Source organism: Triticum aestivum, chromosome 6D, assembly GCF_018294505.1.
Source record: "Triticum aestivum cultivar Chinese Spring chromosome 6D, IWGSC CS RefSeq v2.1, whole genome shotgun sequence".
Taxonomy (NCBI): Eukaryota; Viridiplantae; Streptophyta; class Magnoliopsida; order Poales; family Poaceae; genus Triticum; species Triticum aestivum.
This window is the reverse complement of record NC_057811.1, coordinates 32,975,548-32,994,114: the sequence shown is the minus strand read 5'-3', so window position 1 is coordinate 32,994,114 and position 18,567 is coordinate 32,975,548. Positions and strand designations below refer to the sequence as shown.

Below are 18,567 nucleotides of genomic sequence, written 5' to 3'. Positions count from 1 at the left end.
TGATAAAGAAAGGCAAAAAAAGGCATTGAAGTAAATGTATATGAACTGGGAAAAATGAGATGGTGAGAATAATCTCAGTTTACACACTATGAAAATGTAAATATCTCAAGAAAAATGGCATATCCAGTTGTTACTCAGCAGGTAGTATGAATAATATTCTTCCAATGAGCATCAATCAAGAAAACATGGTCTCTATTTTGAGTAACCCGCAAAGCTTAATAAATCCACTTCGCCTTGTTTGATCTTCACCCACATTTACAGTGTGATTTCGTCTGGTCTGACTCACAAAAACATGGACTAATAATTACGCATCACATTCAGAGCTCGATCCATACCTACATCTAGCTGAGTATTGTCTAACAGTTCATGATCTACCATTAGAGAGCATATGTGAAACTTTGAACCAACCACGACTTGCCTCAAAGCTACCCACACTTTTCCCTTCTCCATACACATAATTGAGGAAGCTACACTACTTCTCATCAGTTTCACCTTAGCCTCCCGTTGTCGCTCACCTCCTCACCATTGCCCCCTGCGGCCCTAGGAAGTGGATGTGGTGACCTGTAGCAACCAATAACATAACTTTAGTACTGCAAGATATTAAGGAGTCAGCCCTTGACCTACAAGGCTACAACATGTTCTATCCGAATGAAGCACCCACAACACTTCGCCCTTGGCCTCCCTGCCTCGCCCAGCTCCTCCTCCTCCCCGTCGTTGGTCGCCGTGGCAAGGAGGTTGCAACAAGAGAGGCGCTGTTCTTTGGAGGGACGGAGGCGGTGACCTGTGGCGGTGGCTGGGAGAGCTGGAGCATGAGGCGACGGCGACCATTGAGGTGACACGCTTTGGAGGGTTGGAGGCGTCGTGTGGAGGCCGCAGTGTGGTGGAAGACGACCATGGCGTGTCACGTGCATTATAGGTAACAAGAGTCAATGCCATGCCGGTGTTCTTGATAGTATAATGCTACCAGTGCCCTACAAAATGTGGACAAAAGGTAACAGTAAATATATCTTTTTGTGAAAAATGGAAATAAACTAATGAAACAAACAATGCAGAAACACATTTGCAGTGATGTATAGTAGTTTTTACTTGCAGGAAATATCGAAAAAGAAGTAAACTTCAGTAAAATGGAAACCCACAAATGGAAATCTAGCAGTACTTCTACTAATTGACAAGCATCTTGTTTAGTTAACAGGGGCAGGTGTGATTTTGCTCACAGATAGAGCAAAGGTTTAAAAATCTTAAACAACTGCATGCTTTTTTAATCTAGAAAAATCAACCAAAGCTCATGTGTGAGTATAAGCTATAAGGTTCAAAACTGTTAGGACACGTTTGTAAGATTGTCAATTTGTTACAATGCTAGCTATTTTTTTAACAGCCATATGCAGATAGATACTACAATAAAAAAACAAAAACATTCATTTTTTGAACCTGGCGTTGAACTAATGATGTATCTCACAGTACTCCACTTTTGCCTTTGTAAATCCGGGTACATAATCTCGTAGATCATAAATTAACTTAATATACTGCATGCACGGGATACCATCAATTTCAGAATTAAATAAAGCATGTGTCATTATAATTTCCGTTCTGAGCGGCAAACCGGTAATATATTTGGAAAGGTCATGAGGAATTGCACCATAGTTCATATTATAGCCATACTTTGCCTAGTGAAAATTATTTCTCATATCATGTGTAAAAACACGTAGAGTATCTAGAGCAGAATGAACAAAATGAAAGATAAATTCCGTCATCTAGCAAACTACTTTGACAGAAAGTAAATTAACCAGCTAAAAATGACAGTGAAGACGGATCACTAAGAATCGTACGTGTACCGCTCACATCCTTGCTCAGCCCCATGGCCTCCAGCAGCACCATCAGTGTGTGTCTGTGTGTGCGTGCACATCGCTGGTGCTCCTTCGACGTCTATGCGACAGCTGCCACACAACGGCCATGCCACTGTACACTGCCGCCGCCTCGCTCATTCTTTTCTTGCTAGATGCTCCCACCGGCCTCCACCATGCCTCCCCATCTACCCATCCCCAATTGCCACAGCGAGATCGCATCAGCTCGCGCCAACAAATGCCCGTGGGCATCCTTCCTCTCCACATGCTTTGGGCCCTGTTTGGGGTACACCCTCATAACCTGCAATATTTCCTGTGCCCAAAGTTGCCTGCTGCTACGTTTCACAATGCCCATGATGCCTCCTAATAAGTTGTCCACAAATTTGAAACCATAAATCATATGCTGTAGTATGCATCGCTAGATGAGGTAACCTTGAACCAGCAAATGAAAGCATACCTTCCTGAGAACTCTATTCTCACACTTCTCACACATTTTATGAGACTCGATAAAGCTTTGATCTGAGAATAATATTTAGTTAATACTTAGAAACTGTAACTGATGATGAAAGAATCAAGGCGCTGTTGAATAAATCGACACAAAAGGGTGATTAGCTAACCTGTGATATTGTTTCCAACAATTAGGATTGAGTCAACCATGTATACATCTCCAGCTACAAGATTCCCTAAACAACGAAGAACCCAATTCAATATACAAGCATCAATTTGCCTGTCTTGTAACATCATAGAAGCTGTCCTGCAGTAAAACGGGAACTTACCCATCTCTAGGACGCGGGGCGGCAACCCATGCCGAGCGGCCGCGGCAAGGTGCTATCGTGGTGGTGCTTCGGGGGGCTGCCACTGGCCGTCCTCCTCACCGCCACCCACGAGGACGCGCCAATGCCGGTCGTTGCATGTCGTCCTGGGCGGGCGGTGGTATTGAGATGGATTGGGGGGACCACGACCTCCTCTGAGTACTACACTGACCTGGGGTTGCGATGGCGCCGGCTGCGGCGGTTTCGGAGATTGGGCGGCGGCGGCTGGGAACCCCAGCGAAGGCGGTGGCGGTGGCGGCTGGGAACCCCAGTGATGGCGGCGGTGGCGTCCCAAGACCACGCCCTAGGATTTCCTAGATCGAGGAAGCAACTGGATCGAGAGGAAAAAATACGGGCTCAAAACCGGTTTTTTTAGTGTGTGCGTAGGGGTGGGGTGGGGGAGAGGACGAAAAAAACCATGGTAAGTGGGACGAAAATAAACCGACGGAGACTACCAACTGAGACATTACAAGTAGAGATCACTCCATCTACTCAAAAAAGAAAAAGAAATCAGTTATCACTCCACGCCGCAGCTCTCCCCAACCACACGCGAGCGTCCATCACTCTCCCACCTCAGCATGAGCGCCGCCCGAGATCCCGATCGTACGCCACCGCGCCGTCGATCCCCTCCCCGTCGTCGGCCCGCAACTCGCATGAGCTTCTGCCGTGAGGAGGGCGAGACGAGGAGTAGCCTCCGCCACCACCCATGTTCGCCTGCAGCGGCGCCCCTCGAAGACGGCGACCTGCTCGCCAGATCCTCCTCCGCCTGCCCCCGTAGCCGTCCTCGCTCCCCCGCGCCTCCGCCGTCTACACGCGCTGGCGCCTGCTCGTCTCCGACCCGGGGTTCTCCCGCCCTTCCGCCTCCACCACCGCCGCAACGCCCCCCTGCTCGGTTTCTTCGACAGAAGCCATCCGGACCTCTCCTTCGTGCCTACCCTTGAGGCCCCCGACCGTGTCACACCCGGGCAATTGTCCTTGCTGCGTTAGCGCAACAACGACTCCTCCACCAACCATGGATGCCGGCATGGCCTGGTACTCGTCTCGCACTACAAATTGTGCGAGGGTGGAAGGGTCCTGGTGGTGTGGAACCTTATCAGCGGTGAGCAACACCGCCTTGGCTCTCCCCTGGGCTTTGACAGGATGTGCAGCGGAGCGGTGCTCCGCACAGCTGGAGCCGGGGACGTCGACCACTTCCAGGTGGTCTTGGTAGGCAAGTGCGCCAAGCAACATGTAGTCGTCAGTGTTTACTCGTCGGAGACTGGCGTGTGGAGTAATCCCATGTCAACACCGTTTCCACTCAGGGCTAATGAGATTCCTTTCCGCACCAGATCTTTGGGCGGTTTATCCTATATACCCGATGTGCTGGTTGGGAATTCCCTTTACTGGTTCTTGTCCGAGGGCACGGTTGGAATTCTTGAGTTTGATTTGGAGAGGCACAACCTAGCCATGATAGGTTTGCCGTCACATTAGGATCGAACCTAGCCATGATAGGTTTGTCGGCACATTTGGATGCTAGGAGTGGGAGCGACTACCGGTACTCGATTACCCAAACAGATGACGGTGGGCTGGGTTTCCTCTATCTGTCAGGATCAAGTGCCCATATATGGAATAGGAAGACCGAACATGATGGCGTCGCGTCAGGGGTGTTGGGAAGAACCATCGAACTAGACAAGCTACTGCAACTCCCACCAAATCCACAGGAGGGAGGACCATTTAAGATGGTGTTAGGGATTGCTGAGGACAGTAATATGCTGTTCTTGCGGACAATGATTGGCATCTTCACGATCCATCTCGAGTTGTTGCAGTGCAAGAAACTTTCCGGGTCTAGCAACATTCATTGTTGTTACCCATTCAAATATGAGACCATCAGCTGCCATGCCGCCCGACTAGCAAGATGGGCCCATGATGGCAAGCAAGAGAACATGTGCCGATGATATGCAACATGTTCTTGTGGGACTTATCGTCGCGCCTGTTTTTAGCCGTTTTAGCCGTTGTTGCACGACAGGTCGCTACCACATAGAGAGATTCAGTGGCAGTGATGACGAGGACGGCTAGAACAACCTCATCAAATCGATGCATCATTCGGACCTCCATCATGAGATTGTATGCCATGTGGAGTTCATTGATGTTGCGTATGACTCATTCGTCAACCACCCTGATGTTTTGCCAGATGAACGTGCTTAGGCCATAACGGGAAATCCTAAGTGAGAACTACAAACTCTAACGTTCAAAATCAATTGGAAATCGAGAAAATAAAATCTCATTTAAGTCACAATGCGAGAAAAATAACCATGGATCAGACAAAATAAACAAAGAACTGGAGGTTTGGGACGATTTAGGTGAAGTTTTTTTTGGGTGGGGGGCGGGAGTGGGGGGGGGGGGGGGGGGGGTATTGAGTGCATTGAGTTTGCCCCGTCGTCGGCTCACTATGAGCCAAATTTGACGTGGCACGAGCGGGAGCGCTTGTACCAGACGCCTTCTTGTGTGAAAACTTCAAATTATGGTTCGAAATACCTAGTGTAAGGGTTGCTACTGCACCCCGTCTTCTCCCATGGAGTTCGGAATACCTAGTACAAGGGTTGTTGCAGTTGTTTTTGGCATCGGTTTGGTATGAGTTGGACTTCTTATATCGGACACCGTCTTCCACTTTGGACTTGATGAAGGGTTCGACGCTACTCGGGTACGACCACCAGACCCACCGTCTTCCACTAGCTTCCTATAGAAGAATTCCGGTGCAAATCTTCCTTTCACTCCTCTATCAATTGCACACCATTCAAGGCTCCCTACGTTGTCAAGCCCAACCTTGCGGAAATGGCGCTCTGGAAAGTCAAGTCAGCGCCCATCTTCGACAAGAAGGAGGCCGGTTGACATCGGACTGAGCACTCCTTTGCGATAGAGAACTCCTCAATTCTAGCAACGAGTGCACGAACATCTACTAATTTTCATGCTATCAATAGATCGATGTATTGTTCTTCCCAATACTAGAACGAGCATCCATCATCCTACACACATAAATGAGCATTAATGAGCTACGGAAATTGAACCAAATGTGGTGAAAAACCGAAACAAAACAAGCACATACCCCATCGTTTGTGCATTTGAAGAACACCCATTCGAGATGTTGCGGCGTGGTAGAAACTCGGCGCACCACTTGACGTGTGCAGTCGTCGCACTGTATGAGCGGCAGGTGCAAGCCGGTGAGCCGTTGCGTGAGCGTCGAGCCTGGGCGAGGGGCGGCCGTGTATTTGTCGGCGAACCAACGGCGGGAGCGATTAGAGTGGTTAGAGGAAGAGCCGACACCTGCATGTGGCGCAGAGGCTTTGTCGGGGCTGTGTGGGCCGCTTCCCGGCCAATCCATGGCAAGGCGCAGCCGCTGGCAGCCGGAAACGCCAAATCCGACGGTGGCGATAGCAGCCGCAGATCCCCTCAATTTTTGGCTGGCGGCGGGACGAGGAGGTGGTAGAGGACATCGGCGGAGGCCTACAAGGCTTACCCAGCGGCCGGGCTGTGCCGGCAGGAAGGGGGAGGGGTGGAATGGGCGGGGGAGGGGGGGGAGGAGGGGGCAAAGATGCGGACCGGGAGGGAAGGGAGAGGCAGTAGAGGAAAGCCGCGCCGTTTTACTCGGCGGAGCAAAGAGGGAGCAAAAATAGGAAAATCTTTAGAGAAAGGAGTAAAATTATATTACGTTAGGCCGGATTGAGGATCGGCTAGGTGCCCGTTAGTGAAGTAAAAAACTAAATATACCCCACTAACCGATTATAGAGGATCAATTAGAAATGGCGTAATCGCATCTCTTTCTTCCCATGCAACTCTATCTCACCCACTCCTCCTCCAATTCCCCCTTGCACGATCTGTTCTTTCATATTGGGTCATTTTTTTAACACATCAGACACAAGCGCTTATATATATGCAAATACACTCACCTCTATAAACGCACACACGCACACTCTACCCCTATGAGCACCTTCGAGAGACCAAGTCGGCATATCATCTTGAGATTTTACGAAGTTACTGTAGACACCTCGTAGTCGACGGAAATTGTCTCCTCCCACTGAATATGAATCGCCGAAAATTCTAAAATAAATTCAGGATAAATGCAAGCAGCATGATTTGTAGCCTGATGGGTTGGGATACCATTGTCCACCTAACCATTCAACCACAGACTGGTTCGTAGATCGGGTCGTTACATGGTTGTATACTAGTATATAACCTTTTTTCAGTTGAGATATCTTTTTTAGAAGAGTTTTTTTAGTCTATTTTTTAAAAGAGCTGCATATTGATTTTTTAGGTTAAAACGTTCTGGGATTTATTCTAACTATATAAAAAAACATTCTGGACTTCAGTCTCATTTCTGTTCCGCAACTCCGCCGGCGAGTCCGGTCCGAGGTTGCGGAGCGAGAGCGAGCGTCGTAGACGAAGTAGTCGAAGTATGCGAAAGTAAAATGACACAGAGAGATGGAGGAGACCAGCTTTATTAATCAATGATCAGGTGTTACAATGATGGCTCCTCGTTGCTTTATATAGGGGGTAGGTGGTCAAGGGATAAGTACCCACTTAACAAAAGAGAAGAAACGGGAGGGGCCGGCCCGTGCGCTTTGCACGCGGCCGCCGCCACCCCCCCGGGCTGACCCGGTTTCTCAACACTCCCCCTTGGGTAATTATCCGTATATCCATGCCTCAAAACTCCGAAAAACCCAGTGGGGAAAAATGTGGAGAAAGAGCACACAGTATACGTTGTTGTATTGCACGAATTGCCTCGTCAAAAACCTCGTGTGAGAAACATCAGGAAAACTCACTCAAGGGAAAAAGAGTACAATCCACTCAACCATCAAGTTGAGTACTCGATCATCAGGATTGAGATTTTAGCGACGAGTTTGTGAAGTTTCTCCCCCTGAACCTTGCATCTCCCTAAGTCTCATCATACCGATTCCACGCACACACCTCTCTAAGGTTGATGCCGGTAATGATTTAGTGAACATATCAGCAAGATTGTCACAGGACTTAGTATGCAAAACTCTCACCTCGTTCAGCTGTTGCAGCTCATGCGCATAGAAGAACTTGGGACTAATATGCTTTGTGAGGTTACTCTTCACATAACCCATCTGGACTTGTGCAACACAAGCAGCATTATCTTCATAGATAATGGTAGGGGTTTGTACGGTGTTCAGCCCACATGTCTGCTGAATGTGGCCGATCATCCGCCGAAGCGATACACACTCTTTTGACGCTTCGAATAGTGCCATGATTTCCGAGTGGTTCGTGGAAGTCGACACAAGTGTTCGCTTGGACGATTTCCAGGAAAACGCAGTTCCACCACAAAGGAAAACATAGCCAGTCTGCGATTTGCAATCATGCGGGTCCGACAGGTACCCAGCATCGGCATAGCCTATAATAGATAGGTCTTGATTCCTCTTGTAAAATAGACCAAGATCTTTGGTCCCTTGCAGGTAACGGAAGACGTCCTTGACACCTTTCCAATGTCTTTTGGTAGGTTCAGAACTGTACCGAGCAAGCAAACTGACGGCGAACGCAATGTCTGGCCGTGTACAATTTGCGAGGTACATGAGTGCTCCAACTGCACTCAGGTAAGGAACCTCTGGTCCCAGAGTTTCCTCCCCCTCTTCCTTTGGCCTGAACGGGTCCTTGTCTGGCTGTAAAGATCTTCCGACCATCGGGGTCTTAGAAGGATATGCCTTATCAAATCCAAATCTTTCCAACACCTTCTGGGTGTAGGCCGACTGGTGCACTAGAATCCCATCAGGGGAATGTTCAAGTTGCAGACCTAGACAGAACTTGGTTTTACCCAAATCCTTCATCTCGAATTCCGACATCAGGTAGGAACTCGCTTCCTCAATATCCTCAGGTGTACCGATTATGTTTAAATCGTCCACGTACACCGAGATTATACAGAATCCATCTTGGGATCGCCGTATAAAAACACATGGGCAATCTTTATTGCTCGTGTAGCCCTTCTCATGAAGGAAATCACTTAAGCGATTGTACCACATTCTACCGGACTGTCTGAGTCCGTACAGTGCCTTTTGAAGTTGAACACTGTATAGACCCCTATTTGCTCTATCATGGTTCGGAACAGGGATACCTTCTGGAACCTTCATGTATATGTTCGAATCCAAGTTACCATATAGGTAAGCAGTGACAACATCCATTAGTTTCATTTTCAAGCCCATGTTTACTGCCATCGAGATTAAGTATCTAAAGGTAACTCCATCCATGACTGGGGAATAAGTCTCCTCAAAATCGACACCTGGTCGTTGAGTGAACCCTTGAGCAACGAGTCTTGCTTTGTACCGTACTACCTTATTATTTTCATCTCTCTGTCGAACAAAAACCCACCTATGGCCAACAGGGCGAATGTGGGGAGGAGTTCGACAAACTGGTCCGAACACCTTCCTTTGTTGAGAGATAATAATTCGGCAGTAATTGCCTGCTGCCAATCTTTCCAATCCGACCTTTTCTTGCAATCAGCGAGCGTGTTAGGCTCAGGGTCAAGATCTATGATTGAGGCAATTTTCGTAGCAAAGTTGATGTCGACAATCACCGTTGCTCGGTTCAGGGACTCCCCCGTATCAATATAATTTATGGCCATTTCGTCATGGAGCGCATCAGGCACAAACACTTGCTCTACCAAATTTCCCATTATGGGAGCAAGGTCCTTTAGATTTCCCGCGCCGATGTGTGCGCTCACATCTGCGCTGGGTGTTTCCCCTATGGGAAAGTTTAAGTCCGGAATTTCGTGCACTGAATTTTCCGTACTTGTGCCAGGTCTCGACTGGCTCCCCGTTTCAATTTGGGGTACTTTGGTGACAGGCTGTGATAAATCTCTCTTATCCTTTTTCGTCGGGCGTCCCCGAGTACTTGGGATTTGAGAAGCCGGATTTCTCGTCCTTTTAGGCCTTTGGACGGGAGCGGGCATACCATCATTTTTCTTCGGTATTTCAACCCTTTCCGGTGCATTGCGCGCGTGCACATGCGATTTTGTCATAGTCTTTAAGTCACTAAAGTGGTCGGGCAGTTGATTTGCTAAAGACTGCAAATCTATTATCTTTTGGACTTCTCTCTCAGTCTCAGCAGTGCGCGGGTCATGAGCGTGGATCCCCGTGGCTTGCCACGTGATTTCTCGACTTTTAGCATCAAGGGGTTGATTCTCTCCCCCTAAAGTCGGGAAAAGGTCCTCGTCAAAAATGCAATCAGCAAAACGAGCCGTGTGACAGTCACCTGTCATGGGGTCCAGATACCTGATTATGGACACAGTCTCATAACCAACGTATATCCCCAACTTACGGAGCGGGCCCATCGCCGATCGCTGAGGGGGTGGTATTGGTACATATACCTGGCAACCGAACCTACGAAGGTGGGAAATTTTCGGTGCCGACCCTTGCGCAAGTTGAACAGGAGAGTGGATGTTGTAGGCCGACGGTCGAAAGTTGATGAGATTAGCCGCGTGTAACACCGCGTGGCCCCAACATGTAGTTGGTAAATTACAACCCTGAAGGAGCGGTCGGGCAATGAATTTAATTCTTTTAATCAATGCCTCGGCAAGTCCATTTTGTGTATGAACATGTGGTACCGAGTGCTCAACTTTGATTCCCATTGCCATGCAATAATCATCGAACGCCTTTGAAGTAAATTCTCCGGCGTTGTCCATTCGAATAGACTTTATACGATAATCCGGGAAATTATTCCGCATTTGTCTGAGCTGTGAGATCAATTTTGCAAAGGCATGGTTCCTTGTTGACAGCAGGCAAACATTGGACCATTTAGAGGAAGCATCAATGAGCACCATGAAGTACCGAAACGGCCCCGTGAGGGGCTGAATTGGACCGCATATGTCCCCTTGGATACGTTCCAAGAACGCGGGGATTTCATCCCTCACCTTGAGAGGTGATGGCCTAATGACTAACTTCCCCTTAGCGCATGCGGAGCACACGAAATCATCAGGATTCGGGAAGTTCTTCACGTTAACATTATGGCCATGCGAGTTGTTAATTATATTTCTCATCATCCTAAGTCCGGGGTGGCCTAACCTATCGTGCCAGAGGCAGAAGAGTTCAGAGCTTCTAAAGACGGTCTTGAGGGTAGTGTACACGGGCGGTGCTACTATCTTAGTGTAGTATAGCCCTGTGTCAAATGAAGGAAGCCTTTCGATAACATGTTTACCACCGGCATCCCGCTTTGTGATGAGTAGGCATTCCTTGCCGTTTTCATCATCGGTCTCAACATGGAAACCATTAGCGCGGATGTCTCTAAAGCTCAATAGAGTACGAGTCGACTCTGGGTATAACAACGCATCATTAATGAGCAAAGTTGTTCCCATGGGGAGTATAATAGTGGCTCGTCCGGAGCCGACTATGTGAGAACCGCAGCCGGCGATTGTCATAATACTTCCCGGAGATTTTTTAATGGACTCAAAGTACTTAGTTTCTCGTAAAATGGTATGAGTGGTGGCGCTATCGGCAAGGCACGTTTCCTCCATTCGGGCGCCACACGCGTTCTAAAATATGACATCTAATTAATGTAATGAGGAAGAAAATACATTAAAAATAAATGCACACATCTCAGAACATAACATGCTATCATGTATAAATAATGGAATAAATGAATAAATGTCATCCAATCGCCAAAGTAAAGAATAAGTTTATGCTCTCATAGAGCTTACAACCAAATCGAATTTATTCAATTTTATTGTATCAAAGCACGGAATCGTGATAACCAAAGATGTATGCTAAGTGGACTCGGTGAAGAAGCCATTCACTTCTGCCGCAATCTCCATACTAGTGAGCTGATCCTCCTCAGAAATTATCTTGGAGGCAGCATCAATGTCTAGTGGCGGCGCCGCCGAGGCGGCCATGTGGTCAACCTCCATGGCGACGTGGGCGTCGGTAGAGACCGCCAAAGCTGCCGCGATGGGCACCACGGGGGTCGCCTCTAAAGGCGCAGCAGGAGGAGTAGCAATCATCACGGGTGCCGCCATGGGCGCCGGTGGAGCTCCCTCCTGAACCAAGGCGAGGTGCGTCTCACGCGCCTTCCGAGCCTTATATGCAGCAACGACCTCCTGTGGTGCGCGGCACTGGCGGGAGAAATGCTCCACCGAGCCACAACGAAAGCAGTCCTGAGGCCTTTGCCCTTCCTTGCCCGGCTTGTTCTGCTTAGCCGGGGCGGGGGGGTGAGGGCCCTTCTTCTTGCCCTTCCGGCCCCTCTTCTTCTGTTGAGGCTTGCGGACATTGAGAGCTTTCACCTCCTGGCGAGAACTCCCCCCAAGTGGTTGCGCGACAAAGTTCTTTTTGAGAACCTCGTCTTGCGCCTCCGCCACCTGGAGGACGTCAATCAACTCTGAATACCTCGTGTAGTTCCCCTGGCGGTAGTTCCGTGAGGACTGGACCGCGTCGGGGTGGAAAGTGGATAGGGTTTTCTCAATCTTCTGGGAGTCGGTAATCTCAGTACCACACAACCGAAGAGTCGTACAAATCCGGTGCAGAGCCGAATTGTACTCCCCAACCGTCTTGAAGTCCGCAAACCTCAGACAGATCCACTCTGCCTCTGCACGTGGCTTCACAGTGTACTTCAGCCGCTCGAACCGCTGCTTAAGAGCGGTCCAAAGGCCAGAAGCACTGCGCTCAGCCATATACTCATCTTTCAGAGTAGGTGACAGGTGATGACGGAGAAAGTGCAGAGCCTGCGCATTCTCAGTCTCGAACTTGGGATCAGTGACGGCCAGCTGGGCCCCCTTACCGATCGCCCTCAGGAGGGTTTTGCCCTGGAGAAAGATCTCGCAGTCCGAGGACCATGACAGGTAGTTCAGCCCTGTCTGGGCCAACTCAGGAAACTCCTTGTGGACAATTCCGGCCATCTGCGATTTATGCAAAAATCATGAGATTACAGCGGGTAATCTTTTGCACAAAGCGATGTTGATAAACTTATTCAATAAAATGACGTTCCAATATTTAAAACATGCTATTATATGACTTACTAAATGATTAAGAGTGCTAAACAATTAATCTACAGCAGTAAAATCATACAATAATATCATGTTACAAAAGATAGCATGTTAAGCGCATCTAGTATGTGAAAACTAGCCAAAAAATTGAATTCCCGAGGTATTTTTAACCCCAAATATGCATTTTCAGCGAAAACAGACAGTTCCAGGGGGTCTACGCGAAATATTGCTGCAGGAATAAAAATCACGCGAAATCTGAAAAATACAGGGGCTAAACCGCAATTTTTTACGCGACAGCCAGCGCCCCTCTTCATTTTTTTTAGAGTAATCCCACGGCCGCGGCCCATCCGGCCCAATAGCCAGCGGGCCGGCCCAGGCACTGCGCGCAGCTCCTGCCCGCAGCGACGCTAGGGTTTCCCCTAGCGCCCAGGGTGCGGCGGCGGTCTGGGGCCGGCCAGTACGCGGGCGGGGGCTGGCGCCACCCGGCGGCGGCCAAGGCACGCGCCGGCGGCGGCCGGCGAGCTCGCGTGGCGGGGCTTGGTGCCACCCGGCGGCGGCCTGGGGCGGGCCAGCTCGCGCGGCGGGGCCTGGCGCCAGCCGACGGCGGCCAAGGCACGCGCTGGCGGCGGCCTCGACACAGGGGGCGGCCGGGGCTGGCCATGGCCAGTAGCGCGGCGCGCGGCACAGCCACCGGACGGCGCGCAGCACGGCCAAGGCACGCGCGGCTAGGGCGACGACGGCCGGCACGGCACGCGGCTGGGCGGCTACGGCCACAGCACGCGGCGGCCATTGGGGCACGCGGCCTCGGCGCGGCGGCGCGGCTCGGCCCCGGCGCGGCACGGCCGGAGCAGCACGGCCAGCGCGGCGCGGCTACGGCCACGGCCACGCGGGCGGTGTGCTGCCACGGCGACGGCCAGCACGGCGGCGCCGGCGACCGGCAAGGTCGCGGCCAGCAGGGCGGCGCGTGCAGCGGGCACGCGAGCGCGGCGACGGCAGTCGAGCGCTTGGCGACGGGGACGTCGTCATCTGCCTCGGGATGGCAAGATCGTGCGTCTTCGGGACGTCACGACGCGTGTACGTCGGGTACAGCGCGGCGGTACCGTGATCATCTGGATCACGATCTGTACCGACTCCCGTATAGTGTAGTCAACAAGTCTCTCGTGATCCAAAAACATCGACATTGGTCGGCGACGTGTTCGTCCGCTCGGTTTTTGGGAGAGAAATCCACACCATAGGTAGATGTATCGAAAAAATAATCTAATCGCAAAAACGGAATCGTAGGAACGAGAATAATCCATTTTTGCAAAGAGTGGGGATCGGATCTTATACCTCCACGGGATCGACGAATGCCTGCGTGATGCAGGCTTGACGGAGAGTTGATGGAGCGAAGCGTGCTGATAACGTGTTCCGCAACTCCGCCGGCGAGTCCGGTCCGAGGTTGCGGAGCGAGAGCGAGCGTCGTAGACGAAGTAGTCGAAGTATGCGAAAGTAAAATGACACAGAGAGATGGAGGAGACCAGCTTTATTAATCAATGATCAGGTGTTACAATGATGGCTCCTCGTTGCTTTATATAGGGGGTAGGTGGTCAAGGGATAAGTACCCACCTACCAAGAGGAGAAACGGGAGGGGCCGGCCCGTGCGCTTTGCACGCGGCCGCCGCCACCCCCGGGCTGACCCGGTTTCTCAACAATTTCCAGTGTAAGTTTGGGCCGATCCACTTCATTCCACCACGCACCGCACGTCCGCACCACACCACATCCCCGCATGAGCTGCGAGGAGAGCCAGATGAAGGCGGGCCTCCCCTTGCCGGCGGCGCCGCCGCTGGAAGACGATGACCTGCTCACCGAGATCCTCCTCCGCCTCCCCCCGCTGCCGTCCTCACTCCCCCGCGCCTCTGCCGTCTGCACGCGTTGGTGCCGCCTCGTCTCCGACGGTCCGACCCCAAATTCTTCCTCCGCTTCCGCTTCCGCAACCGCCGCAACCCTCCCCTCATCGGTTTCCTCCTCATGAAGGAGGGCATGTGTCGTGTCTCCTTCGAACATTCTCTGGACGCCCCCAATCGTGTCCCCACGAAGCGATTCTCCATGAAGTACGACGACGGCGACCAGATCGCCAACTGCCGCCATGGCCTCGTGCTCATCTTCCCCCGCGAGCGGGACCAGGTCCTGGTGTGGGACCCTGTCACGGGCGACCAGCACCGCATTGCCGTTCCCTCGTGGCTTGACATGGAGGAAACCCCAACCAAAGGGGGCGGTGCTTCGCGCTGCCGGAGTCGATCACCACTTCCAGGTTGTCCTGGTAGCCATTGATGGTGCACGAGCCATCACCTACGTTTACTCATCGGAGACCGGCGTATGGAGCAATCTCTTGGAAGCACCGCTTCCATACAAGCCTGGGGATTCCCTCCTCTCATCGGAGACGGTGACCGGCCTATGGAGTTTCCTCGCCTCATCTCCGGTGTTCTTTACTAGTAGGCCAACTGTGCTGGTTGGGGATTCCCTTTATTGGCTACTTTCCAATGGCATCCTTGAGTTTGATCTAGATAGGCAGAGCCTAGCTATGATATCTGTGAGTGAGGACATGCGTGTCAAAAGCTTCACCGACATCTCGATTATGCAGGCAGAGGGTGGTGGGCTTGGTTTACTCACTCTGTCAGGCTTCCATGCCCAATTATGGAAGAGAGAGGCCAATTCTGATGGTGCTGCTTCATGGATCATGGGAAGAACTTTTGAACTTGACAAGCTAATTTCCCTTGATTCAGAGAAGATGGGGCGCGTATTGGTAGCAGGGTTTGCGGAGTACAATAATATGGTGCTCCTGTGTACACCTATTGGACTCTTCATTGTCCAGCTTCAGTCATTGGAATTCAAGAAACTCTCTGAAACCTGCGTCCCCTTGCACTATCATCCATTTGAAAGTGTTTACCCTGCAGGTAATGGCATGCCTTGGCACTTCATCTATGAAAAAAAGAAGTTGATTTTCCATAATTGGTTGATGGAATCCTGCCTACTTGTTTCTTTTCCTGCTTCATGACCTCTTCAACATATAGTTTTTTTTCTGTAGTGTTTTGTTCCAATGTTTATGTGATGGTTGTGATCTGATTCACATCTCCTATGGATAGCTGGTTTCTATGTTTTATATGTCACCAGTCCAGCCTCCATATCCAGGTGATGGCTGTCATAAATGTGTTGTACTATCTGCTTTGTCGAACAAATATGTACCGATGTTCATGTAATATTGTGATATTAACACCATTGAACTGTGGTGCAAGTCAGAGCTAGCAAACTCTCTTTATCAGTTCATTATATGAATAACCATACAGTAAAATAATAAACACCAACATTGGCAAATTATTTCTGTTATAGTTGAGCTAAATTTCCAGTTGCGTCCGTCTTGGCAGATGCAAGAATTCTTATAAGGGTGATAGTTTCAGTGCAGTTTTTCTCAAGATATGATAACTAGTTTGAATAAACTGAAATGTCAAGTAGGTAACTCAATAGGTACATTTGGAAGCTTAAAGCTAATTCAGTTTCTTCTATTAAATACTACTATCTCTGTTAATGTTGATAATAAACTTAAATCGATAATGAAGAATTTGTCTGAAATTTGTGATTTTTTATTCGGTCGCTTTTAAGTTGCAAGTGAAAAGTCCGTTCGTGTGAGGGAGAACTAAAGAATTGAGCCCATTTCTTTTTTAGGCTAAGTTTATTTGAAGTAATTAAATCTGAATAGTCATGATCCCTTTTTTGCTAGGATTTATTTGTATGATCCTTTTGCCAATATGGCATGGAATGAGCTCAATATTTCGGATGATTTGTCTTTTCTGACTGGTTAATAGTCTGGGCGTGCATGCTCTTCGTTTTCTATGATATTCATTTTTATATATCATTTTCGGAATATTCTTTAAATTTGACAGTAGATGTGGTTTCTTTATCTATTCCTCATGTTCTATAAAAACTGTCGTTTTTTAAACTATGGCTGTGAGTTTATCTAAATATGTATTTGAATTATCCTCTTATCTATTTGACTTTTTGTTGCAATGCCATTGGTTGTTTGACTTCTGATACTTACAGAGACATGCATTGGTGGTGGACATGATGCAGCTGATCTTCCACCAGATACATAAGATGAATCCTGCCAGATTATCATAATGTACTCGTTGAGCAGGTAATTTATCTTCTGCATGATGTATTTTAGCTATTGAAACTATTCCTTAAGAAAATGTATTGTTTTCCTTTTTACTGCCATGTCTCAAGTACCAAGTTGCAAGAGAGGACTCTTAAGATGTTCTCTACAACACTCTTTGCTTAGATCCATGCTTGGTCGGCAGGCTGTGTCTTGAATGTTGAATCTTTGCTCCAAGCGTTCCTTCGTCATCCCTTCCTCAGCAGTACTCTTCCTCATGCCTTCACCCACCTGCCCTCTGCTTTATTTGCTGATGTTTTACATACCGGCCCTCTCTACTGGATGTGTTCTTTCCCTTGCCAAACCATTCCATCTAGCTGCCTTGTTTTTAGTTACCTCCTCAGTACTCCCCCGGTTGCTTCTGATAGTGCGAGTTCTTCCCCCTCTAGCTCCTCCGATGACTAGTGAACAAGGACCCTTCCAACCTTGCTATTATTTGTTCCTGTTAACCACTTCAAAATTTTGTCTAGCGCATAAACTTAATTATCGTGATTATTTGCTATGATGTATTCTGGAAAATGCTAACACACAATATAATTTTTATATCATCTTTATATATATATATATATATATATATATATATATATATATATATATATATATATATATATATATGTTACGAGGGCCTACATCAATTGAAGGTAGTATGAATGGTCAATATCAATGGGCATATAGAAGTAATAAAGAAAGGAGAGAATGTAGTAGCAAATGAACTACTTACACTTCACTGTGCTTCTGGGAGACATTTTTGTTTAACTTCTACTTGTTGTTACATTGGCTTTTAACTCTTTTTTCAGGGAAAGCCTTTAACTCTTATTATGTTGTTGTTGAGGATCTATTAAGTCACAGTGTAACTTGCATGTTGGTCCCGTCTATGCAAGTAATTTATAAGTAGCAGTACATGACCATTTGTTTACAAATGTCCTTTATTCATAGACTTATAGGTTTGCCATTTACAGTCCTAGTTCTTCTGGATCATTGGGATACCTAGTGAAGAAACCATTATCACAATACTTGAAGAGTATTTCTGGAAGTATCCTGACGAGGCTATGAGCTAGTCATGTTTATACTTTACTACTCCATGAGCTCCTCATATGCCCACTATTTTTCCGGACGGCCTCTACTCAGACTAGTGTGACCAAATAATTCTAATATTTGAAGTTAAAAGTGCACTACCACACTGCACATTACCAATCGATGTTCTATGTTTGAGATGTTGAGATTCCTTTGGTCACAGTTTCCACTCTAACATTTTCTGTTTGAGTCATACAACACCAATAGCTTTTGCTGAATGATAGTATAAGTTTCATTGATCGGCGATATTTGCTCTGCAGGTATCTACTTATATTCTAGCGGCTGAGATGCAGAAATGGGCTTTTGGGTGTAATTCCTTCCATTCCTATGCTCGATGTGGAGTGCACTAGTAGGAATCAATATATTGCTTCATTAGCTAACTTCTACCTGTCATCTAATTTACGTAGACATTCGTCAACTGGCACGAATGTTGGTGCACTTGCCTTTGTGGTGGGCTCACTGTTGATTGACATTGCTTGCTGTTATTTTGTGTGCATGTGTGGGCGTGTTTGACTATCTTCCATGTTATCTCAAGCATGGAGATTTCGGCATCAGATTTCTGCGTACGTTCATTGCATGATGCCCCATTTTATGTGATTTTCTGTTGAGTTTCTATCTGGTTCCGAGCTTGATATTTGGAGGCTTAGTACTAACTAATAATGAATGTCGAATTGCTTACCTGGTAGTTGGTAAGGAGCT

General features: G+C 48.4%; 1 protein-coding gene and 1 long non-coding RNA gene across 2 annotated transcripts; one reads left to right on the top strand and one right to left on the bottom strand.

Moving 5' to 3' along the window:
* Positions 1 to 233: 233 nt before the first annotated feature.
* On the bottom strand, positions 234 to 2,972 carry LOC123140925 (uncharacterized). Its single transcript, XR_006470098.1, has 6 exons — positions 2,618 to 2,972; positions 2,459 to 2,524; positions 2,299 to 2,360; positions 1,827 to 2,204; positions 662 to 971; positions 234 to 561 (listed from the first exon to the last, which is right to left on the bottom strand). It is a non-coding gene; the product is annotated as an uncharacterized lncRNA (long non-coding RNA).
* An 11,347-nt stretch (positions 2,973 to 14,319) lies between these two features.
* Positions 14,320 to 18,291, top strand: LOC123140924 (uncharacterized). Its single transcript, XM_044560189.1, has 3 exons — positions 14,320 to 15,541; positions 16,683 to 16,776; positions 18,129 to 18,291. The coding sequence occupies exons 1-2, from the start codon at positions 14,734 to 14,736 to the stop codon at positions 16,733 to 16,735; spliced, it is 861 nt and encodes a 286-aa protein (XP_044416124.1). The 5' UTR covers positions 14,320 to 14,733; the 3' UTR covers positions 16,736 to 16,776; positions 18,129 to 18,291.
* Positions 18,292 to 18,567: the final 276 nt, after the last annotated feature.

Excerpts from the sequence above, each read along its gene's own strand:
- LOC123140924 (XM_044560189.1), top strand. The coding sequence starts at position 14,734 with ATGGCCTCGTGCTCATCTTCCCCCGCGAGCGGGACCAGGTCCTGGTGT. Across the intron at positions 15,542-16,682 it reads TGAAAGTGTTTACCCTGCAG|AGACATGCATTGGTGGTGGA; the intron begins GTAATGGCATGC and ends TGATACTTACAG.